This window comes from Microcebus murinus, chromosome 6 (assembly GCF_040939455.1).
Source record: "Microcebus murinus isolate Inina chromosome 6, M.murinus_Inina_mat1.0, whole genome shotgun sequence".
NCBI classification, from domain to species: domain Eukaryota; kingdom Metazoa; phylum Chordata; class Mammalia; order Primates; family Cheirogaleidae; genus Microcebus; species Microcebus murinus.
Window position 1 is genome coordinate 101,233,174 of NC_134109.1, and position 12,813 is coordinate 101,245,986.

Here is a 12,813-nt window from a genome sequence, read left to right on the forward strand (position 1 = left end):
AACCACATGATAAACATATTGTTCCTGTGATTGCTGCCTACACCCCATAAGATGGCTAGTTAGTCAATGACGGGTAAGACCCCTCAAGGGAGGGGTGACCTAAGCCAGGCACAGCGCCGGGGTTCAGCCGAAGATCTTAGGGGGTCACCCTAAGAGAAGCAGCGGATAAGAAATGCCCCCTGTGGCTCACCTTGCCCATCCTAGCTAATCTTGGTCCTTTTTCTATGTCTAGTCCCTAGAGCAACCACCTTGAAATTCTGAGTCAGGGGATATCTGCTTCCTTAAGGCTATTCTGGAATTTACGGCTATCGCTGCCACGCCTGAGTGGTTACCTACAAGGAACTAACTTTAATCTTTTAGAGTATAAAAATAAAACAGACCCGGTGTATTATTACTCGAGTCAACTGTTTGTATGTGTGTCTGCGTTTTTCTTTGTGTTCTGCGCATTTGTGTTTTATGTTCTGTGTTCATCCTCCGTCCTGTAAACGGGCCACGACATACAAATACCTATATGCACAGTAAAGAAAAGAATGAAAACACTACATAACATCCTACAGGGTTCCAGTGCTTCCAATTTTAAATGCTACCAATCTTCACAAATCGTGTGTGGAAAACAATTTTACAGAAGAAAAAAATACCAAAAAATACCTTATCTCTGACAGTTTCGTGAGAGCTTTGTAGTCCAAGCCTCAGGTACAATAACTGGTACATATTAAAAGTCTCATATTTGTTGAAAGCATGAGGCTAGGATTTCCAAAACAGATTTACTAACTACCAACTTAATCTTTCTACTGCCATTGGTGGCTGTTCTGATGTCCTCACTTCAAAGGGAGAGAGACCCATTCAACATCAAACTTGCATTATTTTTTTTGAGACAGGGTCTGGCTTTGTCGCCTTGGCTAGAATCCAGTGGTATCTTCATAGCTCATCGTAACATCAAACTCCTGGGCTCAAGCAATCCTCCTGCCTCAGCCTTCTGAGGAGCTGGAACTACAGGCACATGCCACCATGCCCAGCTAATTTTTCTAGTTTTTGTAGCAATGGGGTCTTGCTATGTTGCTCAGGCTGGTCTTGAACTCCTAGCCTTAAGCAATCCTCTCACCTTGGCCTCCCAGAGTGTTAGGATTATAGGTGTAGGCCACCATGTCCGGCCAAACTTGCACTTTTTACTTAAGATTTTCCCTTTTCCAACCACTTTTCTCTACCCTATACTCTAGTTTTAGGCCGTATAACTTGGAAAAGTGTAACAGTCAAGTTTTGGTGTCCTTGTCTCTAGCCTTGTGCTCCTCAAATATAACTTCCACAAAATATCCGGAACAATTTATCTACAACATGATTGTGACCATTCAACTGCTAAAATCTTTTCAATGGACCCCCCATATCATTGATACAATCCATATTCATTTACATGAGATACATTCTACCCTTGTCCTGGTCCAACTCATCTACCACAGCTTGACTTAAACTTTATGCTTTAAGGCTTCAGGACCTTACACACACTGCTTTTTAATTTATCACACACACCATGCTGTCTTTTGCATCAAGACCCTTCTCACACAGTCCACTTGTCTGGAATGTACTGGCTAATATACATAAATTATTTGGGATCAGTTTAGGTGTCATCTTTTCTGGGAAGCCTTCTCTGACCGCTGTCCCTCATTGTCCTATGTTTGTCTCTTATTATTCTGTTTTATTGTTGTTTGTTTATGTAGTTTCCTTGAGACCCAAGACTATATCTTATTCAATTCTGTATTGTTAATACCTGACACACTGCCAGGCACACCAGAATTTAATGAGTTCTTGTTGACTGGTTGAAAAGTTAGAACAGATTTCTTTCTTTTTTTTTTAAGAGATGAGATCTTGCTTTGTTGCCCAAGCAAGAACTCCTGGCCTCAAGCCATCCTCTCACCTAATTTCAAGTAGCTGGGACTACAAGTAAGGGCCACTACACCTAGCAGAACATTATTTCTTGACTTCTAATTCAGTGCTCTTTCTACCAATGTAAATTGTTCAGGTGAAGGCTTCTACAATGAAGATTATCCTCATGATGAAAAAGTGTTTGCTGTGAATACACTATTGTTTACTAAAATAATTTAGCTTGAATTCAACCACGAACAGCAAAGTTTCCTGATCCACTACAGCACACGGTGATCTCTTCTTCAAAATTTTTAGTTTCTTTTACGTATTTGGCTATAGTATTGTTATTCACTTTTTCAGTAAATTTCCTAAATAGATTAAAAAACAACTTGAGAACATAATCTGTGTAGTTTTGTTTGCCTACCTACAACATATCTGTTACAATGTCTCTCAAAGAATGTCTGTAATTAGTTGTAACTAATGATTGATAATGATGAGGGGATGATAATTAAAGAGGGTGATCAGCAAATTGGCTTTGTGAATTTTAGAATAAGCAAAAGTTGGACAAATGAATTTTCAGAGTCACTACCCTTCATCATGTAGCTTAATCTTTCATTTATGAACTCTTTACAGGAAACCCCTACATTTTTTCTGTGCTTTGAGTAGTGGTCAGTATTATTATAGCCACTTCAATAAAACTTAATTAAATATTTCCACAAGACACACAGGTCTACAAAGTTCTATTTTTCCTATGATGACAATAACTAAGTAGGTGCCCTAAAACAGGAAGATAAATTTTCAAATAGTTTCTTGCAGCATGCAACTGGTTTTTCTATTTGTTCCTCCCCCCAAAAACCCTAATTTTTTTAAATTAAAAGTTTATAAAAATGAGGCCAGGCACGGTGGCTCACACCTGTAATCCTAGCACTCTGGGAGGCTGAGGCGGGAGGATCGCTCAAGGTCAGGAGTGAAAAACCAGCCTGAGCAAGAGTGAGACCCCGTCTCTACTAAAAAAAAAAAAAAAAAAAAAAAAATAGAAAGAAATTAATTGGCCAACTAAAAAAATATATATAAAAAATTAGCCGGGCATAGTGGCGCATGCCTGTAGTCCCAGCTACTTGGGAGGCTGAGGCAGAAGGATTGCTTGAGCCCAGGAGTTTGAGGTTGAGGTTGCTGTGAGCTAGGCTGACGCCACAGCACTCTAGCCCAGGCAACAGAGTGAGACTGTGTCTCAAAAAAACCACAAAAGTTTATAAAAATGAGAATAGTTTTGGGAAAGTTCTGGCAGTCTTATTAGGCTGAAAGAACAATATGTCAGAGGTATATTGTTGTGCTGTTTGAAAATGAACATTAAAACAAGAGAGCATTATAACCAGGCATAGTGGTATGCACCTGCAGTCCCAGCTGCTCAAATGGCTGAGAGGTAAGACTGCTTGAGCCCAGGAGTTCAAGTCCAGCTTGGGAAACATAGTGAGAGCCCTATCTTACAAGGCAGCATTATACAGGTGGTACGTACTAGTTATCCTCTGTATTTTTCTATTTTTTAATTTTAAAGACTTGAATTTCAAATAAAGATCACTCAGCTTGTTTCAATTTCAAAATGCAAGCAAAAGCAAATTGAACTTTAAAAATACTTTTCAGAAAAGTAGATTTGAAGAACTATGCCTTACCATTGTGCACATAAGTAAGCCTCCTTTCTTCTCTGGTTACGATGTTGGATATCCAAATATCATTGCTATGTATAAAAGCAATCCAGTCTGGATCAGCAGGGCATAATTTTGGATCCATCCGTATATTGGGACAACTAGTTTCCACTAAATTGGGCCGTAAAGGTTGTTGCTAGAAGACAACATTTTAAGTAAGTATCAGGCTGATACATATACATTTGTTTGCCAGCATCCTTCCCATTACATGAACAATATTTCTAGGTAAAATGTCAACTATGATAATTGCTCACCAGAAAAATACTCTTTCAACTGCCTTAACTTATAAAGGAAGACTCATTTGTTTACTTTGAAGGAAAACACTAAGGGCAATATGAGGAAAGACAATAAAACAGCACTTAATAAATTTTGTTGCCTCAACCTGTTTAACAGAGAAATTACTGTTTACTAAACATTTTTATTATTTATTGAATATTTATTCACTTTTAAAATTAATTTTACCAATATAAAATTATTTGCTCATAACAACATAATGAAAGCCAGGATCATCGCAATTCTATCAAAAAAATAGTTTCAACAGCTCATAATGAATTGCCTAAAATTTAAAACCAAACATATAAAATCATTTATTAAGATGAATCAGCTTTCAAGAGAACCAAAAATGAATTCCCCTGTGATAACATTATCTTCCAAATTCTCCTTAGTGTTTATACAGAAAATGAAAATTGATGCCCTTTACTCTATCTTCCTATATAGTATTTAAAAAATTATATCTTAATGTTATTAGAAAAATTAACCCTTAAAATTGTGAATTAATATCCATATTCCTTATTTTCATTGCTATTAAATTTTTTGGTAGGTATACTGAACTTTCTGGTTTGTTAATTACCTTTCTGATTTGGGTACAAATTACTTTTTGGATCGAAAAAAAAAATTAACCAGTAGTAACTCCAACTTACTGTAAATCCTTGTGGGCCTCCATCTTTTACATGATAAATTCCACTACCAGCTTGAAATAGAAATGTTCCACTTCCTTGGTGATAATCATAAGAAGCAATTCCAACTGTTCCAATACGTTTTCTTTCTCTTAATAATTCTTCTTCTCGAGAATACATTCCATAGTCCAGTGTCGCCTAATGCAAAAGGAGAGTCACATATTCCAGTCTTCCGAAAACTTCCCATTTGCTTTTAGCACTGAAATCCTAGAATCTCCAACATAATTGAGTCTACATTTTTAAAATCTTTTTTGTTTTCCATTTTCTTTTTTTTTTTTGAGACAGAGTCTCGCTTTGTTGCCTAGGCTAGAGTGAGTGCCGTGGCGTCAGCCTAGCTCACAGCAACCTCAAACTCCTGGGCTCAAGTGATCCTTCTGCCTCAGCCTCCCGAGTAGCTAGGACTACAGGCATGTGCCACCATGCCCGGCTACTTTTTTTTTCTATATATATTAGTTGGCCAATTAGTTTCTTTCTATTTATGGTAGAGACGGGGTCTCGCTCTTGCTCAGGCTGGTTTCAAACTCCCGACCTCAAGCAATCCGCCCGCCTCGGCCTCCCAGAGAGCTAGGATTACAGGCGTGAGCCACCGCGCCCGGCCTGTTTTCCATTTTTTTTGAGACAGTGTTGTTCTGTCGCTCCAAGTAGAGAGCAATGTGGCATCATCATAGCTCACTGCAACCTCAAACTTCTGGGCTCAAGCAATCGTCTTGCCTCAGCCTTCCGAGTAGCTAGGACTACAGGTGCGTTTTTTGTAGAGACGGGGTCTTGCTCTTGCTCAGGCTAGTCTCAAACTTCTGACCTCAAGTGATCATCCTGTCTTGGCAACCCAGAGAGCTAGGATTACTGGTGTGAGCCACCGAGTCTGGGCTGTTGAGTCTACATTTTGAGTGACCCTAAAATTTGCCAGCAACTTTAAGCAGATTAATTTCAGGGAGTCTGCTGAAAGATTTCCTGGTAGAGAGTTTTTAGATGATTGTTGTATACACCAGAGAACAAGGATAAAGTCTAGCATCTTGCTACTCAAGACTTTCTACAACCTAACTGTAATTTAGTAGCTTTGCACGTAATTAAGAGCACAGATGTTGAAGTCAAGTGATTTGAATTTTGACTTTGACCCTTCACTAGAAGACTGACCTTAAGAAAGCAGCTTAATTTCTTCTAAAGTAATGTTACTCATTTTCAAAATAGTAATAAATCATCTACATCAGCTTTGTGAAGACTAAGTTATATAAAAATATGTCAAGTGTTTAGCACAATGACTGACACCGAGTAAGCTCTCAAATGTCAGCTGTTACCAGTACCTTTCCACTTAATCTACCAACACTCTGCTAATAAAACCTCACAGGTGAGGCCAGTCACCATCACTGACCTAAAGCCAAATATATGATTTTCTGCCTCCTGGTTTCTGTCTATTCCACCCCTCACCCCTGAAAGGTTGTTTTTCTTTCTACCTAAGTTTACTTATACCCCAAAAAGTTAGCCCAAATTCATGGTCAACAAAGTTTTCTGATCCACTATGGCACATGGTGATTTCTTTCTCAAAAATTTTACAGGAGTTACTGTTTCTTTTACTTATTTGGCTATGGCATTTTCACTTTTTCAGTATATTTCCTAACTGCATGAATAAACAACTTGAGAGCAGAATCTTTTGGTTTCCTACATACAACATATGTTACAATGTCTCTCAAAGAATGTCTGTAATTAATTATAGCTAATGATTGATGATGATGAGGGGCTTTCCCAAGATATATTATTTGATACAACACATAAAATTTTAAAAGGAATTCTCCTAAAAACCCATGTAATTTTATGTATCCTTTGTGTCATTTTTTATCAATGTTTAATTACATAAATGTATATTGTACATGTGTGTATTAGCCTCTAAGAGAAAAAACTAGCAAATTCACTTAACATATACTTTTGTTAATTGTGATCTTTTTGTTTTAACTATTTCTTAAGTCTTTTTCCATTGAAGCTAAAAGCAATTCTGAATATATCATTAATTTTTCTCCTATTTTCCTCTCTAAAAATCACCAGATTTGGTCTGTATCTAATATATCTTAATGCTTTCTAATCAGAACATAAGAAATTTTTAAAACATTATTTATGTACTTATTTATTTTTTAGAGACAGGTAAAGAGGTATTACTCTGATACCTAAACCAGAAACCTAAACATCACAAAAAATAAACCTATAGACCAATGTCTTTTGTGAATATAGATGCAAAATCCTCATCAAAATACTGGCAAACTGAATACAACTGTACATTAAAAGAATTATACATCATGATCAAGTGGGATTTAACCCAGGAATGTAATCTTGGTTCAATGTATGAATCAATGTAAACCAATCAATGTTAATATACCATATTAACACAATAAAGGAAAAAAAATGATAATCTCAATAGACACAGAAAAATCATCTAAAACCCAACACTCTTTCATGATAAAAAACACTCAACAATTTGTGACCAGCCAGAGCAACATAGTGAGACCCTTTTTCTATTAAAAAAAACTTAGGCCGGGTGCGGTGGCTCACGCCTGTAATCCTAGCACTCTGGGAGGCGGAGGCAGGTGGATTACTCGAGGTCAGGAGTTCGAAACCAGTCTGAGCAAGAGCAAGACCCCGTCTCTACTATAAATAGAAACAAATTAATTGGCCAACAAATATATATAAAAAAAATTAGCCAGCATGGTGGCGCATGCCTGTAGTCCCAGCTACTCGGGAGGCTGAGGCAGCAGGATTGCTTAAGGCCAGGAGTTTGAGGTTGCTGTGAGATAGGCTGATGCCACGGCACTCACTCTAGCCTGGGCAACAAAGCGAGACTCTGTCTCGAAAAAAAAAAAAAATTTTTAAAAATTAGCTGAGTGTGGTGGCATGCATCTGTAGTCCCCAATACTTGGGAGGCTGAGGCAGGAGAATAACCTGAGCCCAAGAGTTTGAGGTTTCAATAAGCTATGATAACCCCACTGCACTTTAGCCCAGGCAAAAGAGTGAGACCGTGTTTCAAAAAATCAAAAACAAAAACAACCCCCCCAACCCATGAACAAACAAAAAAACTTCTAAAAAACAAGGATAATAAGGGAAATTTCTCAGTCTGGTAAAAGGGCATCTGTGAACATCATTCTTAATGGTGAAAAACTGAGAGGTTCCCCCTTAAGACCAGGAAAAAGAAAGGATGCCTGCTTTCATCACTTCTATTCAACATTGCACTAAAGGTTCTAGTCAGGGCAATCAGGCAAGAAAAAGAAAAAAAAAAGCATCTGGATTATAAAGGAAAAAGGAAAACCATCACCATCTGCAGATAACATGATCTAATATAGAAAAAAACCCTAAAAATCTACAAAAAACTATTCAAGCTAATAAATTAGTTCAGCAAAGTTATAGGATATAAGATCAACATACAAAAAATCATTTGTATTTCTATATACTAGCAATGAACGATCTGAAAATGAAATTAAGAAAACAATTCCATTTAAAACGTTATAAAAGAAAATATGCTGGGCCTGTAATCCTAGCACTCTGGAAGGCCGAGGTGGGAGGATTGCTTGAGGCCACGAGTTGGAGGTTGCAGTGAGCTGTGATGATGTGAGTGCACTGTAGCCCTGTGACAGAGCAAGACTCTGTCTCAAAAAAAAAAAAAAAAAAAAAAAAAAGGTATTAAAAAAATACTTTGGAATAAATTTACCGAAGAAGACATTCCATATGCATGACTAGAAGACAAAGTCAATGAAAAGCCTATAAAATTCCAACTATCTTTTTTCCAGAAATGGACAAGCTGATCCTAACAATATTCATATAGAATTACAAAGGGTACAGAATAGTCAAAATAATCTTAAAATACAATGAAGTATTGTTTTTTAAAAAATTATATTAAAAGAAATAACATAAAAAATGCCATCTTAACCTATTTTATTTTATGTTTTTAAAGATGGGGTCTCACTCTGTTGCCCAGGCTAGATTGTAGTGGCCTGATCATAACTCACTGCAGCCTCAAACTCCTGGGCTAAAGCAATCCTCCTAAGTAGATGGGCCTATAATCGCATGATACTGTACCCAGTTATTTAAAAAAATGTTTTTAGAGACAGGGTCTCACTATGTCACCCTGAATAGTCTTGAACTCCTGATCTCAAGTGATCCTTCCATCATAGCCTCCAAAGTAGCTGGGACTACAGGCACGAGCCACCACACCCAGCATGCATCTCAACCATTTTTAAGTGTACAGTTTAGCATTGTTAAGTATATCCACATACATTGTTGTGCAACCAAACTCTAGAATTTTTCATCTTGTAAAACTGAAACTCTACACCCATTAAACAACACCTCTGCATTCTTTACATCCTCAACCCCTGGCAACCACCAACCACCATTCTACTTCTGTTTCTATGAGCCTGACTACTCTAGTTACCTCATATAACTGAAATCATACAGTATTTGTCTTTTTGTAACTGGCTTATCTCACTTCACATAATGTCCTCAAAGTTCATCCATGTAGTAAGTGTCAGAATTTCTTTCCTTTCTATGGCTGAATAATATTTTATTATATGTATATACTATGTTTTGCTTATCCATTCATCTGCTGATGAACATTTGGGTTGCTTTCATCTTTTGGCTATTATGAACAATGCTGTTATGAACACTGTACAATTATCTCTTCAGACCCTGTTTTAAATTATTTTGAACTATGAAGTAGTCTTGTCAAAAAAAAAAAAAAAAAAGCAAACTTGAGTCTAATTAAGTAAGCTTCTAGATCCAACTACCCATTTACCTATCTATTTATATTTACAGAGTATACCTGAGATCAAAGAATATACCAATAGATTAAAAGAAAGTTGGCTGGGTGTGGTGGCTCATGCATGTAATCCTAGTACTCTGGGAGGCCAAGGTGGGAGGATTGCTTGAGCTCAGGAGTTTGATACCAGCCTGAGCAAGAGCGAGACCCCATCTCTACTATAAATAGAAAGAAATTAGCCAAACAACTAAAAATAGAAAAAAAAATTAGCTGGACATGGTGGTATGTGCCTGTAGTCCCAGTTACTTGGGAGGCTGAGGCAGGAAGATCGCTTGAGCCCAGGAGTTTGAGGATGCTGCGAGCTAGGCTGACACCATGGCAACAGAGCAAGACTCTGTCCCAAAAAAAGATAAAATAAAAGAAAGTTAAGAGATCTATCAAACAATTACAATTTGTGAACCTTATTTAGATCTGGATTTGAGCAAACCAAGTATAAAAAAAAGAAGCTGAGCATAGTGGCTCATGTCTGTAATCCCAGCAGTTGGGAGGATCACTTGAGGCCAGGAGTTCAAGACCAGCCTGGGCAACATGGTGAGACTCCATCTCTATAAAAATAAAATTTAGGCTGGGCGCGGTGGCTCACGCCTGTAATCCTAGCACTCTGGGAGGCCGAGGCGGGCAGATTGCTTGAGGTAAGGAGTTTGAAACCAGCCTGAACAAGAGCGAGACCCCGTCTCTACTATAAATAGAAAGAAATTAATTGGCCAACTAATATATATATATATATATATATATATAAATAAAATTAGCCCGGCATGGTGGCGCATGCCTGTAGTCCCAGCTACTCGGGAGGCTGAGGCAGAAGGATTACTTGAGCCTAGGAGTTTGAGGTTGCTGTGAGCTAGGCTGACGCCACGGCACTCACTATAGCCTGGGCAACAGAGTGAGACTCTGTCTCAAAAAAAATAAAAATAAAAATAAAATAAAATTTAAAATAATAAAAAATAAAAATAAGAAAATAATTTATAAAAAAGTCAGGGAAATTTGAATGCTAACTGAATTATTTGCTAAAATGAAGAAATGATCAATAATTTTTTTAGGTGTGATGATAATATTGTGGTAACATCTAAAAAGAATATGTATCCTTTAGAGGTACATACTGATTTATTTAGAAATGAAATGTATACCTGGAATTTGCTTAAAATAATCTGAGTAGAGGTGGGAGTTATGAGGGGGAGTTGGTGGGTTACAATGAAACACTGATGGTCAAGATTTAATAATTGTTGAAAATGGTTCACATATTATTCTACCTTTATGGTTTGAAAATTTCCATAATAAAAGTTAAAAAAAACTATGACTCATTAATATGCAAATTTTCTAAGTAAATTACCATTATTTCAGTTAAACACACTGTTCGTAGAATAAGGGATTTTTTTCTGTTTTAAAGAAAAGTTACATGCCTATCTATGTTAAAGGACAACATTTATGTAAATAGTTACAATCAAAATGATTAGTCAGGAGAGTTATTTTATTTTATTTTTTTGAGACAGAGTCTTGATTTGTTGCCTAGGCTAGAGTGAGTGCCATGGCATCAGCCTAGCTCACAGCAACCTCAAACTCCTGGGCTCAAGCAATCCTCCTGCCTCAGCCTCCCGAGTAGCTGGGACTACAGGCATGCGCCACCATGCCCGGCTAATTTTTTCTATATATATTAGTTGGGCAATTAATTTCTTTCTATTTATAGTAGAGACGGGGTCTCGCTCTTGTTCAGGCTAGTTTCGAACTCCTGACTTTGAGCAATCCGCCCTCCTCGGCCTCCCAGAGAGCTAGGATTACAGGCATGAGCCATCGTGCCTGGCCGAGAGTTGAGTTATATTTTTAAAATTCCTATTGGAAATAGCACATTTTAGGCCAGGTATAGTGGCTCACGCCTGTAATCCTAACACTCTGGGAGGCCAAGGCGGGACGATCGCTCAAGGTAAGGAGTTCAAGACCAGCCTAAGGAAGAGTGAGACCCCGTCTCTACTGAAAATAGAAATTAGCTGGACAACTAAAAATATATCTAAAAAATTAGCTGGGCATGTGGCATGTGCCTGTAGTCCCAGCTACCTGGGAGGCTGAGGCAGAAGGATCACTTGAGCCCAGGAGTTTGAGGTTGCTGTGAGCTAGGCTGATGCCACAGCACTCTAGCCCAGGCAACAGAGCAAGACTCTGTCTCAAAAAAAAAAAAAAAAAGAAATAGCACATTTTAGTTTATTTTTGCCCAAAACATGCTATTCAATAAGGAAACACTAAGTGTAAAAATAATAAATGAGAAACAAAAAGGCAAAAAATTGATTACCTTGTTCTTGGGATGATATCTTTTTTGGCTAAAGATAAAATATTGGGGTGGGGGGGATCCTAAGCTTTGATTTTACAAAAATTGAATTATACTATTTAGAAACAAAAACTGAACTTAGTTCCTTCATTTTAGTGCTGTTATTGAGCTTTAGAACTGTAATTTCAATTTACTGATTTAAATAAAAACCTTTCTGAAAAGATATATTAGTTCTTTTATGTGAACAACTCCAAAAAAATGTGAGGATACATAAGTAGAAAATTTATGAAGGGAAAGGCAGTTATAACAGGAAAAAGCAGTTTTAAAAAACGGAATTGTAATATTCCTTAGTTTCAGATACTTAAAATTAAATAAAATTTAAGGGTCACATATTGCAAAAACATAAAAATGTTTTAATTCCTTTAGATTCATATCTACTCCAAATATAAAATCCCAATTGAATTTCTACTTCCAAATAAATATAGCATCTGAAAACACACCAAATCACAGGAATAACAATTTAATCCTACCTGAAAAAGGTCCAGAAGAGGCTTCCAAGAGAGCATTAAGACTGCTGCTCTGTTGATGGTTTTGGGAATTTCAGAATAAAACAGTGTATTTTCTCTGTTCTCACCAGACATGGCTACATGGAAAAATAATCATTTATTATTATAATAGTTTTCAAACAGCATTCTTAATATAATCATAGGGGTACTAACTACATAATGCTTTGTATATATTACAATATTTTGCACCCTGGGATCTATGATGAATGTAAACAAGTAGAATATGCACATGTCATATGCTATAGAAATTTTTCTTCAATAAAACTAAGGCTTCTAAACCATTCGTAGACAACCTAAAAAAAAAAAAAAAAAAACTAAGGCTTTATAGAAAAATACTCAGGTTTCATTTTGATATTCAGATCTTAGTCTTTCTCAAAGCAAACATAAAAGTATGTAAGATTATGTAAGGAAAGTTAAAACAGGCATCATTTTTAGAATTTTTTGAAAATTATTAGTGCCTTACAAGTTGGCAAGACTCCTAAGATTGCAATGTGACAACTTTAAATTACTGTTTCTTCTTTTTCTGAAACATTTTAAGTATTTAGAAACACACATAGGTCTAACTGCATTCTAGTTTTTCTTCATTATAAAAGTTATTTAACTGTAATCATTAATAAGGCTTTTGGAGTTTAAATACAAGTATACTTATATTAAAATAACATAGACTCTGACATTATATTTG

General features: G+C 36.7%; 1 protein-coding gene across 5 annotated transcripts in view; it reads right to left on the reverse strand.

The window, feature by feature from the left end:
• Positions 1-12,813, reverse strand: part of DPP8 (dipeptidyl peptidase 8) — a 61,655-nt gene that overhangs the window by 39,006 nt on the left and 9,836 nt on the right. For all 5 annotated transcript variants that reach the window (XR_012919793.1, XM_076004487.1, XM_076004488.1 and 2 more), the window contains 3 exons: positions 12,096-12,208; positions 4,481-4,654; positions 3,528-3,696 (listed from right to left, as the gene is read on the reverse strand). Coding sequence is in view for 4 of the 5 variants with exons in the window: in XM_076004487.1 (XP_075860602.1) it covers positions 3,528-3,696; positions 4,481-4,654; positions 12,096-12,208 (456 nt within the window). In the remaining variant the exon portion in view is untranslated. The remainder of the gene's footprint in view (positions 1-3,527; positions 3,697-4,480; positions 4,655-12,095; positions 12,209-12,813) is intronic.